The 19,323-nt window shown below is 36.6% G+C and overlaps 1 protein-coding gene across 2 annotated transcripts; it reads left to right on the top strand.

Moving 5' to 3' along the window:
* Positions 1–12,337: 12,337 nt before the first annotated feature.
* On the top strand, positions 12,338–18,836 carry LOC141544209 (uncharacterized). Of its 2 annotated transcripts, none has more exons than XM_074270105.1 (2): positions 12,338–12,527; positions 15,657–18,836. In XM_074270105.1, exon 2 carries the CDS (start codon positions 16,682–16,684, stop codon positions 18,383–18,385), a length of 1,704 nt encoding a protein of 567 aa, XP_074126206.1. In that variant the 5' UTR covers positions 12,338–12,527; positions 15,657–16,681; the 3' UTR covers positions 18,386–18,836. The 2 variants fall into 2 exon arrangements, with proteins under 2 accessions (XP_074126206.1, XP_074126205.1); XM_074270104.1 differs by having other exon boundaries at positions 12,360–12,527; positions 13,750–18,836.
* The last annotated feature ends 487 nt before the right edge of the window (positions 18,837–19,323 follow it).

The following is a 19,323-nucleotide window of genomic DNA, read 5'->3' on the forward strand; positions in this document are numbered from 1 at the left end:
GTATACTGTACCTAGGATATACGATAAGATATTTAATATGTATGGGAATGCCTGCCATCTAGGGGAGAGGGTGGAGGGAAGGAGGGGAAAAATTTGGAACAGAAGGCAGTACAAGGGATAATGTTGTAAAAAATTACCTATGCATATATACTGTCAAAAAATGTTATAATTATTAAATAAATAGATAAATAAATGAATAGATAGATACATAAATAAATAGATAGATAGATAGATATATAGATAGATAGATAGATAGATAAATGAATGCATGAATGAAAGAATGAATAAATAAATAAATTTACAACATGAAAATTTCTTCCTGAATTTCTGCTAGAAGACTATCACTTACCTGAACTTCTCAAACCAGGCATCCACCAAATATTCAAGTTCCCCCTCCATGGTACTGCTCCAGTCAAGACTCACAAATGTGAATACACAATTATACTCTTTTCATCCTCACCTCACCCCTACAAGTTCAAGTGGTCATGAGGAACCCTCATCATGAAATCAATGATACTTTCAAATGCCCTCAAGACTCTTGTTATCCCTGAACTATTAGGAAGCTAATACTTTTATACTCTCTTTTTCTTTCTCTCAGGAATCTTCTCTATTGAAGTTCAGAGTGATAATTCATATACTTTGGGTCCCCCTAAATGCCAAGAAACCTGAGAATATTCTCACTTCAAATGTCTCTCTCCAAATTTCCCTATATTTGTCTTTTCGTCTTTATAACGTAGTTATTGGTATTTGTCTTTCCCTTCATCAGATTGCAAGATAGCAACATAGTTCTATCTATCCCATACAAAGTATAAAGGAAAGAGTAAATAACAATGGACTCCAAGGATACACTTATTTGTGACTCAACCCTCGATTTTTGTCCCATCCTGATGCATTCTATGGTAAATTATACAACCTAACAAGATGAAAAATTAGGATGACATGTTTTTATTTCCTTTAAGTAGATATAATTTATTTAAGATGTGGTTCTTTCTAAATTATATATAGTGTAATTTGTAAAATTGTATGAGCTATGTTTCAAAATGAATGATTAAGTCTTTTTATAGCTTTTTAATTTATTTTTATTATAGCTTTTTATTTACCAGATATATGCATGGGTAATTTTACAGCATTGACAATTGCCAAACCTTTTGTTCTAATTTTCCCCTCCTTCCCCCCACCTCCTCCCCCTGATGGCAGGTTGACCAATACATGTTATATATATTAAATTATGAGTTAAATTCAATATATACACATGTCCAAGCAGTTATTTTGCTGTATAAAAAGAATCGGACTTTGAAATAGTGTACAATTAGCCTGTGAAGGAAATCAAAAATGCAGGTGGACAAAAATAGAGGGATTGGGAATTCTATGAAGTGGTTCATAATCGTCTCCCAGAGTTCTTTCACTGATTTTATCTGGTTCAATTCATTACTGCTCTATTTGGTCATATTTGAACTCTAGATTCTCCTTTTTATTCTTAAGTAGACCTTTTGTTCAACTGGGCTTGTCTTACATTCCCACCCCAGGTTGTGACCTCTACAAACCCCACATTTACTATATTCAATCAGAAAGCCAAGTTATGATGTCAAACTCCCAAGGTTATGTGACCCTATAAAAGATTTCCTCATACTGTAGATCTTTACTAACCCCTTTTATAGCTAAAACACTTTGGGGTATTCCCTCCTGATAGTGTCTTTCTCCTTATTATAGCTAAATCTTTTTAGGGTGTGAAATACCTTTTAGGATTAACCCACTTGTCAGATCTAGAGATTCTCTGATCACTGTCCTTTGATCCCAAGGGGGGAAAAAAAAGAAAAAAAAAATTAAGGAAGAGAAACTATTCATCAGAGATACCAGCACCAAAGGGATGGGACAGCTCCTACTGCTACTTCAGCTACTTCTGTTCTACCCTGCTTTAGCTCCCCCATCTCTCCCTAGACAGGTAACATTTATTTAATTAGGTATAGACAAAGGTGGCTACTTTCCAAAACATTACAAAATTACACTTGTGCAGAAGAAAAGGTCACCAGTATAAATTTTAGGATTATGACATTCAGGATTACCTCAGTGTCAGTTTACATATAGGATCCTTGAGACCTATGCTATACTAGTATCCTTACATCATCAGTCAATGGTTGGATCTCTTCCCACATATGTGACATATATAACTTTTTGAGTTAGTCTGTTAACTTCTCTATTGAAATTAGACCACTAATCAATGGGATGCTCCCACCTCATGGCATCTTCTATTTAATGGTACAGAAAAGTCTGATGGCTTGTAATTTCCACATTTTGTATCCATTGTATGCAGATACTCCCCAAAACTCAATACTATTGCCTATAAAAATTATGAGATTAATTATCTTTGTAATGGATTATATTTTGAATTTTAAATTTAGAATCTTTACATTTATACATCTTAAAATCATTTGTGTAATGTTGAACTTAAAACCATCTACTTAGATATCCTAATATTATTTAAAGGAGAACCTAAAACTCTCATGTGCAACCTGCTGAAATAAATTTCTTGGGATTATAATTGATATGGGTGTCTTTTGAATTTTTGAATACAAGTGTTAATCATTAAAATGCACCATTCCACAGAAGGTACTCAGAGGGGTGTGATCCAGAGCTATTAGGGATGGAAATTTGCAACTGGGAGAAAAGACTAGGAAAACAACTTAAAGCTTTCCTTAAGGTGTTATGCTAATGGTTCAGTTAATGAATTGTGTTCCTTTGTACAGGAATATTTCCCACCTCATTATTCCTATTCCAGATATTTCATAATTATGACTGACTCATGAATTCAAGCAGAGCTGTTTTGTCTTGCTATAAATGTATCTGTGCTTTTTTCTTATAACAAATTTTTTACATTCAGAACAAATGGTAAATATAAAAGCCATGAGCATAATGCAAGTATGTAAAGTCTTGCTGATTTTTATCTAAAAGCACATAGTCATTGGGTAAATGACTATTTTCCATCTGAAATGTGTAGTTGTTTGAGTCAATGAACATTTGGCCTAATTATATGACTGTTACCAGACAGAATGATAGATATTATGTACATATATAGATGGATGGAGATGGCTACTCTCTTTGCTTTGTATCCCGTTTCTAATTCTCATGTCAACTTTAAGTAGGCCTTTTGTTTTTAAGCAGGCCTTTTTTTCAATGGACTTTGGTTGCAGTGCTGCTCCAAGTGGAGGTCTCTGGAAACCAAGATTTCTGGGAACACCATCACACCCCTTTTCCTGTTAAATTACTTCTGGGTTTGTTTGTTTGTTTGTTTTACCAACCAAATAAAAGGTTTTTCTTGCAGATAATATAGTTTCCATTTATACCAAACCAACTCTTCATAGTCTACAGAGCATGGTATTCTTTATTTTCAGGGAAGGTAAAGAAAATTGAATTATTTCTCTCCAAATCATTTTCTTCTCCCCACATTCCTTGAACCATTTTCTCTGCCCCTTAAACACACATCTCAAGAATGATGGCTCTGCTTTTAAGTTTTCTCTCTCTCTCTCTCTCTCTCTCTCTCTCTCTCTCTCTCTCTCTCTCTCTCTCTCTCTCTCTCGTGCTCCTTGCCTCACCCTGTGAGTTCCCACAAATGGAGAATAACTCTTTAATCACACTAAAATCTATAAGATGAGCCTTTCCTAAATATTTTGAAAGGTCCTATCAAGAGAAATGTCTACAACTGGAGACCCCATCCACCAATAATTTTCTTTACTAATTGTTTAACATATTTTTATGATACTATCAACTCTGTATACATGTAAGTCACCAAACTTTGACCTGACTCTGCTCAGGCCAATGGATTTCACTTTCATCTTATGTGCATGTAGAAAGTATCTCTGCATTTGGCCTCTAAAAGATTTCAGTATTGGTCATGAGACAGCCTCTTAATTAGGGACAAACCCCATTCACTTTTTGAAATATTTCATTAACATTTGAAAGAATCTGAAAGAGTGAAAGGGTCCATTAGAGAGGCCAGGCAAGTGCATTTGGGATATAAAGCAGGTCAATAGCCTGGAGGTCCCCAGATGTGAGGTATGAGTACATAGGGACTTCCTTTATGGGTGGGACCTCCAGCCATGGTAGCAATCCTAAACACTCTGAAATCACATCAGGAATGGGAAGCTACCTCCATCTCCTATTGGCTCATGCCTGTGACGTCATGGATATGATATAAGCTCAGTGAAGGAAGGGCTCGACCCTTTTTCCCTTTTTCCTTTTCCACCTTTTCACCTGGAGCTTGGCCTTGGGGAGAGATACTAAGAGAGTGCTGGAGGTCATGGAGTGAGGTGTAAACCATGTGAATAAAGTCTAAGCTTGTGTGCTAAAACTCTCAGGTGCTCTGTTGTGCTCAAACTTAGTCCAAATGACATAGCATCCAGAGGATTTCTGAAGGCCTCAGGAAGAGAGAAGATTGATATTAATATTTACCAGAGATTTCTCTGATAGACCTGGGAATTAGGAGTGATTAGTGGTAGCAAATGCAATAATAGCACTTTGCAAAAGAGTATGATGTGAAGCCAGAGCTCTTAATCAGCTCATCTACCATCCCTTGTTTCAGTGATGTCCATGGAACCTCTAAATCAGCTCATCCATTTTATTTCCAACTTCTGAGACTGTTTTGATTAACATAACTTTAGACAACCATACTCTTCTCTGGTTCTCTCCTCACTCCCTAGACACTGCCTCCACTCTCCTGAAACCTTAAGGAGTTGTTCCCCACAAAAAGCAATTTGCTTAACAAATATGAATCTACATTGTTTGGGGCATATTCGGTTAAGAACAAAATTATTTGATGGAATAAAGAGAAAACTTTATAAATTGTAATGAATGTATGATTTGAGGATTTCATTTCATAATCTCTTATTCTATTATATTATTTTTTAAATATTCTTATAAAAATATGCTCTTTCAAATCTATTTCATATTATCATTTCACATACACAACCCTAACATTTCTCCTGAGCTCCAGTCTTGTATCACCAACTCCCTAAACTCACCATTCCAAAACAGAACTCATTATCTTTCCCTCAAATCCTCCACCATTCCCCACTTTTTGATTACCCTCAAAAGTAATACTAACTTCCTAGTCACAAGGATCACTGCTTCAGTGTCATTCTAAATAACTCTCTTTCACACAGCCCAACTTTACATCCTATGTCAAGAATCACTTGACCCTCATTTGGGTCCTGATTGAATCAAAGTCATTATAGCAAATAGCAATCATTTCTGTTTTGACTATAAATCCTAAAGATTTTCCCATTTCAGAATGATTTGGTTTTTTGATTAAATAAAGGAAGGCATTCTCTACCTTATTTCTTACTTAGCCTTAATCACAGATGGGGCATCGTTAAAATCAAACTGAACCCCATTAAAGGCCTTTGATTAAAAAGGAAAAAGTCCCCAAATGTATCCAGGGCCATCTCCAATCCTCCTGATCAATGTCTAACCACTGCATTCAGATGGCTCCAGTGAGGCTAGGGACTTTACACAAGGTACCCTCACTTCAGTGCAATTCATTTGCCTGTCACAGCATCATCTCTCTGATATCATGGTCCTCTTCAAGAATAAAGAACAAGCAGGGCAGCTAGGTGGTACAGTGGATAGAGCACCAGCCCTGAACTCAAGAGAACCTGAGTTCAAATCAGGTCTCAGACACTTCATATTTCCTAAGTGTGACCTTAGGTAAGTCACTTAACCTTAATTGCCTTAGCAAAAAAATTTAGTGTGTTCAGAGGAAATAACCATAACATCTTAACATCACTGGATTGGAACCTGAAGAAGCCATAAGAATCACTATAAACTATTAGTTTTATGAAGAAGGAGAGAGAGCAAGTAACACCTGAGTCATATAGCTAATAATAGTAAAACCAGAATTCAAATTCAAACCAAGGTCCCGTTCTTCCTCTCCCCCTTACATCACAAGTCCTAGGTACGTGTCCTTACCCTCCTCCCCAGTAACCTAGGTGTCCTCAAGACCACCTCTGTATCCTCTTGCATGTATAAAGGACACCCCTTAAGCAAGATCAGTCACTAAGGGCATCTCCTCTTCTTATAATTCCCACAAAAGAGATGCCATCTCAACTCATTACTATTCTGTTTCACCCTCCCTTTTACATTCCTAAACAGTTCCTGCCTTTAGAGAAAGATGTGTATAAATCTCAGTAAGTCCTATAGAACAGACTGTCAATTATTAGTAAGATCCATGATATCTATACAGAGAATTTAGTTTTACAATGAAAATGTTAGAAAATATTTACAACTTCATGGAAAAATACCCTGAATCATTAATAATGATAGAAATTAAAATCATTCTGAGATTTCACCTCACATTATAAAAACTAGCAAAGAGGACTAAAATGGCAATATTCAATTCAATGTTGGACTAACAAATATATTCATATTTTTAGTGCAGTTGTGAAATTTTAAGATAATTTTGTAATTAAATTTGAAATTATTCAAATGTAATGACTCCATTGTCTATATTCTTTCAGCCAGAAAGTCCATTTCCCAGCTTATACCATAATGATGCTGTCAATAATAAGAATAAGAATATATATATATACATGTACATATAGATATAGATACACACATCAACTATTAAGAGAAGAACTTTTTCATGATAAGAAATATTTGGAAAGAAAATAGATGTGTTTTGATTAATTTTAAAAATTATAACCAAGAATTACTGTTTGTAAGAAATGATATGTGTCTGCAATGGGGAAATGCATGGAAAGATCTATACGAACTGATACAACATGAAGCAAATAGTGCACAAAAAAAAAAAACAAACAACCATACACAGTAACTACAACAATTTAAATGAAAATAAAAATGAAATGAAATTATAAAAATTAAGCATGCCTCTAGTGAAAAGTTATAACAGCCCCAACTCACCTTTGATGGAGGTTGGAGATTCACTGGTGTTATGCCTTGTACAAAGTCACATTTTTTCAATATATCCATTTGTTAATTGTTATATAATAATGTTATATAGGAGGGCTTTCTGGGAAGGGAAGGAGAATGATAAGTAATAAGCACAACTATGATGATGAATATAGCAGAAGAAACCAATTTAAATTTAAAAAATCAAATTTTTAAAAGAGAAAAAGAAAAGGAATAAAACATTTGCAAAAGTATATTCCTCACAATAACTTTATAAGGTAATTAATACATATATTTTCCAAATTCCATTGTCCTCCATTCTAAACCTTTTTATAAATTTGAAAATTCAGAGTTGAGGATTGGAGGCAAGGGAAGGGTGTAGTAGAAAGGCACTTCAATTGGACATGTAAGCCCTGGAGCTCTAAAGACCAACTTCCTCATAGAAAAAATGTGTGCAAATAGCAATGTTGTTTATGTTAGTTATTTTTTAAATTTATAATTTGTGTTGGCCAGGACTGTATGGAATGAGATCCAGAACAAAGTCAGCTTTTCACATAGATGAAAGCAAAGATGGTTCCAAGACCTAGCCTCATCACACAATTATTTTTACTTCCTTTCTCCCCTCTTTATCCATTTCTTTCAATGCTCTTTTAATATTCCAAGTCCTGTTGATTCAAAGAAAGACAAGATAGAGAAAACTCGATGACCCTGAAGCTTTGGAGACTTAACTTTGTACTCTTTGGAAAGTGGGATGAGCAATGATTTATCATTAGTGAATTTATCACTAATGGTAGAATTTTAGATGCTGTTCCACCTGACTCAAATCAAGGCAGATCATCTTAGCATATTAAGCAACCAATATGTGCCAGGCACTGTGCTAAACACTGGGGACAGAGACACTGTGTGAGGAAAAACACTCTTTGATCTTAAGGAGCACATAGTTTAATGGAGAATATGACACTAATAGGTATAAACTAGAAATAGGAAAAATCATGGTATCCTCAGAAGGAAGGTATAAGGAAAAAGGAAGATTGTGAAAAACTTCTTAAAAAGAGCCACTCCATTGAAAATGTTCACGACTTTTATACATTTCAGACAAAGAACCTCCAAAATCCTACCCTCCACGTGTTGTGATTAGTCATACAATTCTGCACTCCCCTATTTTGGTCAGTGTAATGCAGCTGACAAGGTGATTTACAACCTTTGGCCACTTCATGCCATATTTGGGCAATGGAATGCAGCCTAGGCCTTCACATGACTGGGGCCTAGTGGCCTTGGTTTACCTTAGCTAGCAGTCTCTGATCAATATGTGCTTAATCTTTAAGTTCTTCACCATATCTTACTCTGCACACTCTGAAAACTGTTTTTTAACAATCAATTAGCAAATAATTCCAGTTCCTGTATCCTTTTTTGAATTCTCTCTACAGTTTAATAATAAGATTTTGATTACAGGAACCTATTGCAAAGAATCTTTTCCCAGATGCCTGCTATTCTTTTCATTTTAGCAGCCATGGTTTTACTTGTGCAAAAATGTTTTAATTTAAGGCAATCAGAATTATGCATTTTACCTCCTTACCTATCTCTTGTTTGATCATGAACTATTCCCCTAAAGATGACTCTGACAAGTAATTCCTGCCATGCTCGATTAATTTCCTTAGGATAGCATTCTTTATATCTAAATCATGTACCCATATTGAATTTATTTAGTATAGAGTATAACGTGTTGATCTATATTATTTTACTTTCCAGTTTTCCCAAGTTTTTCTCTAATAGCAAATTCTAGCTGCAGTAGCTGAGATTTGAAGATTTATCCAACACAAAGTGACTGTGCTCAATTATGTTTATTGTATACTTAATTTATTCCACTGATGCATTTCTTACTTATTACCAATTGTTGTGACAATTATAACTCTGTAGTATATTTCAGATCTAATGCTATTAGCCCTGCTTACTTTCCTTGTTTTTTCAATGCTTCCCATGATATTTTTGACCTTTTACTCCTCTAGATGAATTTAGGTTTTTTTTTTAGCTTTATACTGTAATTCTCAGGTAGTATTATTGACATGGCACTCATTAAGTAAGTTAATTTGGGCAGTGTTTTTTAGGAAGTTTTTTTTTTTTAATTTTTATGTTATTTTATAATTATAACATTTTTTTGACAGTACATATGCATGGGTAATTTTTTACAACATTATCCCGTTGCACTTACTTCTATTCAGATTTTTTCCCTTCCTCCCCTAACCCCCTCCCCCAGATGGCAGGCAGTCTTATATATGTTAAATATATTACAGTATATTCTAGATACAATATATGTGTGTAGAACCGAATTTTTTGTTGCACAGGAAGAATTGGATTCAGAAGGTAAAAATAACAGTTTACACTCATTTCCCAGTGTTCCTTTTCTGGATGTAGCTGGTTCTGTCCATCATTAATCAATTGGAATTGGATTAGCTCTTCTCTATGTTGAAGAAATCCACTTCCATCAGCATACATTCTCGTACAGTATCATTGTTGAAGTGTATAATGATCTTCTGGTTCTGCTCGTTTCACTCAGGATCAGTTGATGTAAGTCTCTCCAAGCCTCTCTGTATTTCTCCTGTTGGTCATTTCTTATAGAACAATAATATTCCATAACATTCATATACCATAGTTTACCCAACCATTCTCCAATTGATGGACATCCATTCATCTTCCAGCTTCTAGCCACTATGAAAAGGGCTGCCACAAACATTTTGGTACATACAGGTCCCTTTCCCTTCTTTAGTAGTTCCTTGGGGTATAAGCCCAGTAGTAGTATGGCTGGGTCAAAGGGTATGCACATTTTGATAACTTTTTGGGCATAATTCCAGATTGCTCTCCAGAATGGTTGGATTCTTTCACAACTCCACCAACAATGCATCAGTGTCCCAGTTTTCCCACACCCCCTCCAACATTCATCGTTATTTGTTCCTGTCATCTTAGCCAATCTGACAGGTGTGTAATGATACCTCAGAGTTGTCTTAATTTGCATTTCTCTGATCAATAGTGATTTGGAACACTCTTTCATATGAGTGGAAATAGTTTTAATTTCATCATCTGAAAATTGTCTGTTCATATCCTTTGACCATTTATCAATTGGAGAATGGCTTGATTTCTTATAAATTAAAGTCAATTCTCTGTATATTTTGGAGATGAGGCCTTTATCAGAACCTTTAACTGTAAAAATTTTTTCCCAATTTGTTACTTCCCTTCTAATCTTGTTTGCATTAGTTTTGTTTGTGCAGAAACTTTTTAATTTGGTGTAATCAAAATGATCTATTTTGTGATCAATAATGGTCTCTAGTTCTCCCTTGGACACAAACTCCTTCCTCCTCCACAAGTCTGAGAGGTAAACCATCCCATGTTCCTCCAATTTATTTATGATTTCATTCTTTATGCCTAAATCTTGGACCCATTTTGATCGTACCTTAGTATGTGGTGTTAAATGTGGGTCCATGCCTAGTTTCTGCCATACTAATTTCCAGTTTTCCCAGCAGTTTTTGTCAAATAATGAATTCTTATCCCAAAATTTGGGATCTTTGGGTTTGTCAAAGATTAGATTGCTATTTTTATTCACTATCTTGCCCTGTGCACCTAACCTATTCCACTGATCAACTATTCTATTTCTTAGCCAGTACCAAATGGTTTTGGTGACTGTTGCTTTATAATATAGCTTTAAATCAGGTACACTTAGACCACCTTCCTCTGACTTTTTTTTCATTAGTTCCCTTGCAATTCTCGACCTTTTATTCTTCCATATGAATTTTGTTGTTATTTTTTCTAGGTCATTGAAATAGTTTCTTGGGAGTCTGATTGGTATAGCACTAAATAAATAGATTAGTTTGGGGAGTATTGTCATCTTTATTATATTCGCTCGGCCTATCCAAGAACACTGAATGTCTTTCCAATTATTTAAATCTGACTTTATTTTTGTGGCAAGTGTTTTGTAATTTTGCTCATATAATTCCTGACTCTCCTTTGGTAAATATATTCCCAAATATTTTATACTATCGACTGTTATTTTGAATGGAATTTCTCTTTGTATCTCTTGCGGTTGGATTGTGTTGGTAATATATAAAAATCCTGAGGATTTATGTGGATTTATTTTGTATCCTGCCACTTTGCTAAAATTCTGAATTATTTGTAATAGCTTTTTAGCAGAGTCTTTGGGGTTCTCTAAGTATACCATCATGTCATCTGCGAAAAGTGACAATTTGATTTCTTCATTTCCTACTCTAATTCCTTGGATCTCTTTCTCGGCTCTTATTGCCAAGGCTATAGTTTCTAGTACTATATTGAATAGTAATGGTGATAGTGGGCAACCTTGTTTCACTCCTGATCTTACAGGTAATGGTTCTAGTTTATCACCATTACATATGATGTTTACTGAAGGTTTTAAATATATGCTCTTTATTATTTTAAGGAATAGTCCATTTATTCCTATACTCTCGAGCGTTTTTAGTAGGAATGGATGTTGGATTTTATCAAATGCCTTTTCTGCATCTATTGAGATGATCATATGGTTTTTATTAATTTGATTATTAATATGGTCAATTATACTAATAGTTTTCCTAATATTAAACCAGCCCTGCATTCCTGGTATAAATCCCACTTGGTCATAGTGTATTATCCTGGGGATGATTTTCTGAAGTCTATTTGCTAATATCTTATTTAAGATTTTAGCATCAATATTCATTAAGGAAATTGGTCTATAGTTTTCTTTCTCAGTTTTCCATCTACCTGGTTTAGGTATCAGTACCATGTCTGTGTCATAGAAGGAATTTGGTAGGACTCCTTCAATTCCTATTTTTTCAAATAGTTTACATAGCATTGGAGTTAGTTGTTCTTTAAATGTTTGGTAGAATTCACCTGTAAATCCATTTGGTCCTGGGGACTTTTTCTTAGGAAGTTGGTTAATAGCTTGGTCTATTTCTTTTTCTGAGATGGGACTATTTAGACTACTTACTTCTTCCTCTGTTAATCTGGGCAAGCTATACTTTTGAAGGTATTCTTCCATTTCATTTAAGTTATCGAATTTATCGGCATAAAGTTGAGCGAAGTAGCTCCTAACTATTTTTCTAATTTCCTCTTCATTAGTGGTGAGTTCACCGTTTTCATTTTCAAGACTTGTAAAGGGCCTAGAACCGATCTTCTCTGTGCGGAAGGGAGCCGCCCTAATGTCAGTCAACTCCAGAATGTTGCTCCGGGTTGATTAATACAGCTACGTGTCGGTGGATGTGTAGAGCTATGAGTCACCTGGCCATAAAAGGAGAAACCCGACTAGGCATTGATAAGGGAGCTGGCCCCGCCCACGATGGGAGGTTTCGGGGAGGGTCCGACAACCTCTATAAGAGGAATAGCCAGCGGCAGCTCGGCGAGACATTTTGGGCGCAGACAATAAAGACCAGTTCTGCTACACGTTGGCTCTCTGTTTGCTTATTCCCCACTCCTGTCTCCGGAGCGGGGCCGAAGACGTCCGAAGGCTGGTGATAGCGTGAGGCGCGCAGTAAGAAACTTTCAGTTTCCAGTGAAGCTGCAGGGAAGCAGACCCACAACAAGTGGCACCTTGAACAGGGACCTGGGCAGTGTATTCGCTGGAACAAGGAAAGGTAAGTAAAAAGACGCGCTCCTTGATTTTTAGAATCAAGAAGAAGCAAACAGCCTGACTGCTTAGACGCAGTTAGATGAGGCATGGGACAAAAAATAGTTAAAGCCCATATCGAGCCAACAGATTCAGGAGTATATGCTTCATAGCTATATAAACTCCGTAAAAAGAATGGAGTGGATCTTAACTTAAAAGCATGCAGAGCCTGGATAGAAAAAATAGAGCTCTGGTCTGTCTGTGTATGTTTGTCTGCTTTGAATTTTTTGTTCTGTGTTAAAAGTTAGCAAGCTCATAAGAGATAAGAATTCAGCCTCTGTGTTACAGGCTTAGAAAAATAACAGGCTGAACTGTGGAAATTGAAATTCATTCAGAATAGTAATTCTTTCAGAGTGGTTCAAAATGTATTGGTCTTAAAAATTGTTTGTGATTTTAAACTTTTTAACCTGTTGTACCAATTTGTAAGTAAAACAAAAGAAAAAAAAAAAAACTTGACTATTTTAAACTGGTGGGAAAGTTTTCTCTGAAAAGCAGATTTTCAAAGCTAAAAGGGGAGTAATGGCATTACAATCTTATCTGCTTAATACCGCCTGGGAAGCTTCTTACTAGTGGCCTTGAAGCACTCAGGCAGGAAAAAAAAAAAAAAAAAAACTATTTGGTTTGCTTCTGAAACATTGGGTAACTTGTTATCATTATGGGTTATGAATCTTGAAGTTTAAAGTTTAAAAAAAAAAAGGTGATTAAAGAAAAGGGACAAGAGAGATTGATTTGCAAAATTAATTAATAGTTTAAATGAAGCATCTAGTCAGAAGAGTTATTGGTTTGGAAGTGTTTAAAGTATGTCAGAGAAAGTTTGAGCAAGTAGGCATTGGGAAGAGAGAAACAGAGAGATAGGACAGGAGAATAGAGGTGATTTAAGAAGGATTTATTAGTGGGAGCAAATGATTTCAAGAAGAAATCAGTGGGGAAAAGAAGGAACTTGTTGGAAAAGGTAGTCACGGAGAGGTGACTGTGAGACGGAACGTATTTTTGCAGGGCTAGAGCAGCAATAGGAAGCTGCAGCTGTTTCTGGTTGAAGAAAGCAAACTGATTTAAAGGGATTCAAAATTCTTCCTTATATCCAATATTTGAAACCAAGGATTTGTTTTTAAGGAAATATGTTATGTCTTTACTTTAACATCTGAAAACTTTACAACTAAACAGGCTTATTGCTCAGACTCCTCCCTTAGGGTTTCAACAGTGCATGAGTTCTAGCTTGGAGACGGGGTCCTGGTTAGGACGTGGAAGGAGGACAAGCTGACTCTGAGCTGGAAAGGACTGTTCCAGATCCAGATACAGCAGTGCTACATAGGAAAGAGAGTGGACTCTGAGGGTGTGGACTTCCCAACTGAATGCAGAGAACAAGCTGAGACAAACATTGAAAAGCAACTGATAAACTGTGCATGTAAAATCTTGATAGAGGTATTGAAACCTCACTATTAGATAAAATATCTATTACTGACACCTCCCCCTCCTACAAAACATCCTCCATCAATCATAAGAGTTCCTAAAACTTGTACCAATAATGTAACTTTTCCTCCTCTGATGAATTGTGTTAGAAAGAAAAGAACCTGGTATGACACTTTATTTGGTGGTGCTGGAACTGGTTTCGGTATAGTTAATTCAATAGACCTTGAGATCTTGGCCAGCAGACTGCGCAGTGCTGGACAAGCTGTTTCTCAGGCTTTGACTGTAAATGCTCAAATAGTTGCCCACGACGATCCTACTCCACCAAAATACATTATAATATCAAGGCCAATTTCTACAGATTTTTGATGATAGTATTATTACTAGTTTGGGTTTTACTGGAAATATTAGTAAATTATTTAAGTGGACCAAATGCTCTTTACAAAATATGTATACCTAGATACAAAAAGAAAATGCTCAGAGATTGTTGCAATGTGGGATTATATGTTTAATTTACCAGAAGCATGGAAAAACAATGACCTGAAAATGCTATGTGTACTTTTTTTTTGGTGTACTGGAACTATTGTGTATTGTCAAGTTAAGATATGGGCTGTTATGTGTTAATTTCATGTATTACCTTTTGTCTTACCTGATTACTTTGCTTTACTTCATATATATGGATATCCTAAACAGATCTTAAGTTATGAAGAAACTATTAGAGTCTAATCAGCGCGCATTAAATGAACATCAAATACAGACTCTTATAGCTGCAGGACAACTTATCGAGGCCTCTCATTTAGTAACATCGGATACTAACCACCATTGGTATGATTTCTTATTTAGATCAGGTAGCGCTACCATTTATTTTAATAGTTTAGCCATACCCATATTATTATTATTGTTCTTTTTGTAATTATGTATGTGTAATTGTCATATGTATTGGAAAATGAAATTAATTTACTCTAATTTCACCCCACTAGCTCAGTCCTCTTATTATTTTCGTGATCTTAAGGCCAAATGATTAAGAAATTAAAAATTTCATATTAGGATTATAAGCTCACTCAAATCTAACAGGCCTCAGCTTCCAAATTATGGGAACTTGACCGTTCCATGAACTCTGTATATTTTTGACACTAGATGCTAGGAACTAGCCATTCCTAGAGATGTTTGTGCTCCAGAGAAGAGTGGCTCCCTCTCTGGGCATAGACAATTAATAAAGAACTGTCAAGATACAGACGATACGGAACGAGTCAACTAGTGAAGCCCTTCCGTACCCCGCACCTGCACAGATGTATGTGCCAAACCCTTATATAAATTTTTGGCAAAAATCCTTCTTTGTCTATAGACATGATAAGAAAATTAACTAGAATGAACAGAACCTTAAAAACTATGCTCATTAAACAAAAAGGGGGAATGGGATGCAAGAAAATAACTCAACAAGATATTGATAAAGCTCTCTTCACTATCAATTTTTTGAAATTTGACGATGAGGGATTAACCCCGGCCATGAAGGCTTTAGTTGAAAATACCATGGGTAATAAACCAGAAAGAAAATCAATGACAGAAAAATCGGAAAATGATTCCAAAGAATTAAGATTGGAAAAGATAATGTATAAAGATGAGAATAACGTTTGGAAAGGCCCTTACAAAGTTATTGTGAGAGGCAAAGGATTTGTTTGTGTCTCAACAGGGGAAAAGGAGAAAAGATGGATCCCGATCAGAAGGACCAGGTTGGTATGAGAAAAAGAAGACGAATCCATCGGGGCAGAGGAGAAAGGAGGAGAAATGGAAAAAACCGAACCCAACGAGCAAAGAGAAGAGAAGGAAGACGAGAAACTCAAATGCGAATGAATCAAATTGCATGCATGTTGTTAGGATTAAGTAGCCTGATAGGAGGGGTGAAGAGTGAGGAGAGAAATATGATTGCAGATTTGTCTAGTTTTCAAATGGTCACTTGGCATCATCAGCCTATACCATTAGCCACGTTAGGAAATGTTTCCTTTTTGGAAGGGATGGGGGCGTACAAAGAATCAAAAGTATGGAAGGAACATTTTAAGAAGCTCACTTTCATTATTCGGGATGTCCCTTTATGCCTGACATATAACTTAAAGATAAGTTCATGCATTATGCTGGAACCTTTTAGAATTAAGCAATGATCCCTCAAAACGAGCGACCTAAATGACTTGACTAACGAGATGATAGTTGAAATGTTGGCTGTTCCCCACGTGGAACATGAGATAGAAGATAAAGTTGAAAGTCCCCTTCCCCCTTGTACCCTGGTTATGAACTCGCCTTTATTTTCACCTTTGTCCACGGGCGTGTTTCGTAAAGGGCCCTTTTTGCCAGAAGTTAATATCAGCTTTTGGAATGGGGAGACAGATGAGGCACCGGTACTGGTTGCACCAACACCCATAGTGGAAGGGCATATTCAGAATCACCTATGGAAGATAGGTCTGGCACTATCAATTACGAATATCTCAGTTATAATTAATGATCCTCTACATGAACATCCTACCGAACTGCTGATACTGCCACATAGAGTTTGGAAGAAGAATTTTGGAGAAAGGTTTGGAAGTTTACTAGGGAAAAATACTACCTGCTTTAAACATTCTAAGATTAATCAGATTCAAACCTGCTTCCCTTTTAAAGGTAGAGTTCAGTCAATTGACGGTACAGCCTTTTTGTTATGTTTGATAGCGTCAGTCGAGCGGGTTAATGATACCTGGAGGACATCCTGCTATGATGCGATTATCACCAATGAAATTGGGGAAAAAAACCTTAGCCTTTAACAGTGGGGTTATATTTTTATTGAAGAGTCCCCCTATCACCCCACGCCCTCCTTCGGAGGGTAAGAAACAAGATGGCAGGGGTATGATTCCGATGTATACTCTACATGCGGCTAAGGCACCAACTCATTGGGCTATAACTCCTAATCTTCCCAAATTACGAATGATGACATGGGTTCATGAAAGCATCCCTTTAAAATTGACTGGTAATGGCTCATTCTTGGTAGGCTCACACATTTACTCAGGGTTCCCAGAACGACAACCTCAAATGTTTAAACAAAGTAAAGACAGCTTAACTTTTATGACAACCCACTTGCCACTGTGCATAGTTCTTGAGGGAATAGGGAATGATTGGTGTGCTACCATGAAAAGGCTGAATAGAAGTCATCTGCTACACAGTAATAGCGAGTTAAACAACATAAGTACCAGTATGATGGTGCAGATGAAGGAAATACATGGAAAAAATACAATGAATGCTGTGAGACAGAGACGTGCTGATTTGCCGAGTTGTATAGACTCAAGGTTGGGTGTAGTTTTTGGTCAATTAAGGGAATGCAGTACAGGACTAATGAGGAAAAGCATATCTTTGCAAAATGGCACTGTGAACTTGACGTTTTGGGATCGGAATGCCGATTCTCACTCTCAACTGATTGCTCCTGTATTCTATTCTAATCATGTCCTACAGCCACATCTGTGGAAAGTGGGATTAGTTACAAATAAGATAAAAATGCAGTTACATATATCTAATAATGAGGACAGGGAGTTGACTTTTACCCAATGGCATCGGGTTTTTGGCAACAAGAATTCCACTTGCAGAGGGGGAGTTTTTCCAAATAGTACATTGTGTTATAGTTTTGAAGGACAATTATGGACTTTGGGTAATGCATTGTTCCTGATATGTTTGAACTCAAACTATAAGATAACCAAAGCAGAAGGGGTTCTTCAAGGACTGTTGAAAAATCTGCACCACAGAGGAAAACGGGAAAGTGGCAGTATGTTTTTATCACTGGCGGCCTTGGCTCTGAGTATCTCAGAGGAATTCCAGATAAGAGAACTGAATACACAATTAACTATTGTGGCGGAGAAGCTGCAGAAGTACATGACTGAAAATGACTTGGCCTGGAGACACCAGGAGGCCATAGACTCTATGCTGATTTCTCAAATAACTCAACTGCAATATGTTTCCTTGGAGTTAGTGAAACAACAAGCTTTGTTGTCCCAATATGTGAAACTTACTTGTAGCTTTTTATATCGTGCCTCTTGTATATTACCTGTGTTATATAATTCCTCTGATTATGCATATCTTGAATGTCTTTTACGTAATGCTTCTATGCAAACGTCTTTACAGAATGAATTAATGGCCCTTGACAAAATTATAAATGGATTGGAGAATGTGACAATTGATTTTAATAAGCAATGGGAGGAATCGACCTCCTCGTTGATGGCATGGTTGAATGGGCTTGACTATCACAATGTAATTCACTGGTTAATTCTCGGGTGTGTTGCCCTCGTCCTTGTGTTGTTTATGTTGTGTTTTTTGCCTTTGATAATTCGAGCCATACTTTTTGCACTATGTCGGTCTCTGACAGAACTGAAGGCATCTAATGTCTTAAATGCCAAAGGAGATTTGTAACCAACCCTTGATCAATGAGCCTAATGTTGTATATGTATTTTGATATTATCTATTTGTGTTTCGATTTCTGGTGCTCTGAATATTTTCCATTTTGATATTTTCATAATTGATATTCCTGGTGCTCTACCTCCATCTATGTCCTTCCGAGTTGTGATGGCTGTATTAGACCACCCTCTTATTAAACAAAAAGGGGGAATTGTAAAGGGCCTAGAACCGATCTTCTCTGTGCGGAAGGGAGCCGCCCTAATGTCAGTCAACTCCAGAATGTTGCTCCGGGTTGATTAATACAGCTACGTGTCGGTGGATGTGTAGAGCTATGAGTCACCTGGCCATAAAAGGAGAAACCCGACTAGGCATTGATAAGGGAGCTGGCCCCGCCCACGATGGGAGGTTTCGGGGAGGGTCCGACAACCTCTATAAGAGGAATAGCCAGCGGCAGCTCGGCGAGACATTTTGGGCGCAGACAATAAAGACCAGTTCTGCTACACGTTGGCTCTCTGTTTGCTTATTCCCCGCTCCTGTCTCCGAGCGGGGCCGGAGACGTCCGAAGGCTGGTGATAGCGTGAGGCACGCAGTAAGAAACTTTCAGTTTCCAGTGAAGCTGCAGGGAAGCAGACCCACAACAAAGACTATCAATTTGCTTTTTCTCTTTCCTTTTTTAATCAGGTTTACTAAGGGTTTGTCTATTTTGTTGGTTTTTTCATAAAACCAACTCTTAGTTTTATAAATTAATTCAATAGTTTTTTTACTTTCAATTTTATTAATCTTACCTTTTATTTTTTGAATTTCAAGTTTTGTGTTTGTCTGGGGGTTTTTAATTTGTTCCTTTTCTAGCAATTTGAGTTGTAAGCCCAATTCATTGGCCCTCTCTTTCTCTATTTTATGCAAGTAGGCCTGTAGAGATATAAAACTTCCCCTTATTACTGCTTTGGCTGTAT

Source organism: Sminthopsis crassicaudata, chromosome 5 (genome assembly GCF_048593235.1).
Source record: "Sminthopsis crassicaudata isolate SCR6 chromosome 5, ASM4859323v1, whole genome shotgun sequence".
Lineage (NCBI taxonomy): Eukaryota > Metazoa > Chordata > Mammalia > Dasyuromorphia > Dasyuridae > Sminthopsis > Sminthopsis crassicaudata.

Bases quoted from the DNA above. Each gene is read 5' to 3' on its own strand.
- LOC141544209 (XM_074270105.1), top strand. From the start codon at position 16,682: ATGATACCTGGAGGACATCCTGCTATGATGCGATTATCACCAATGAAA.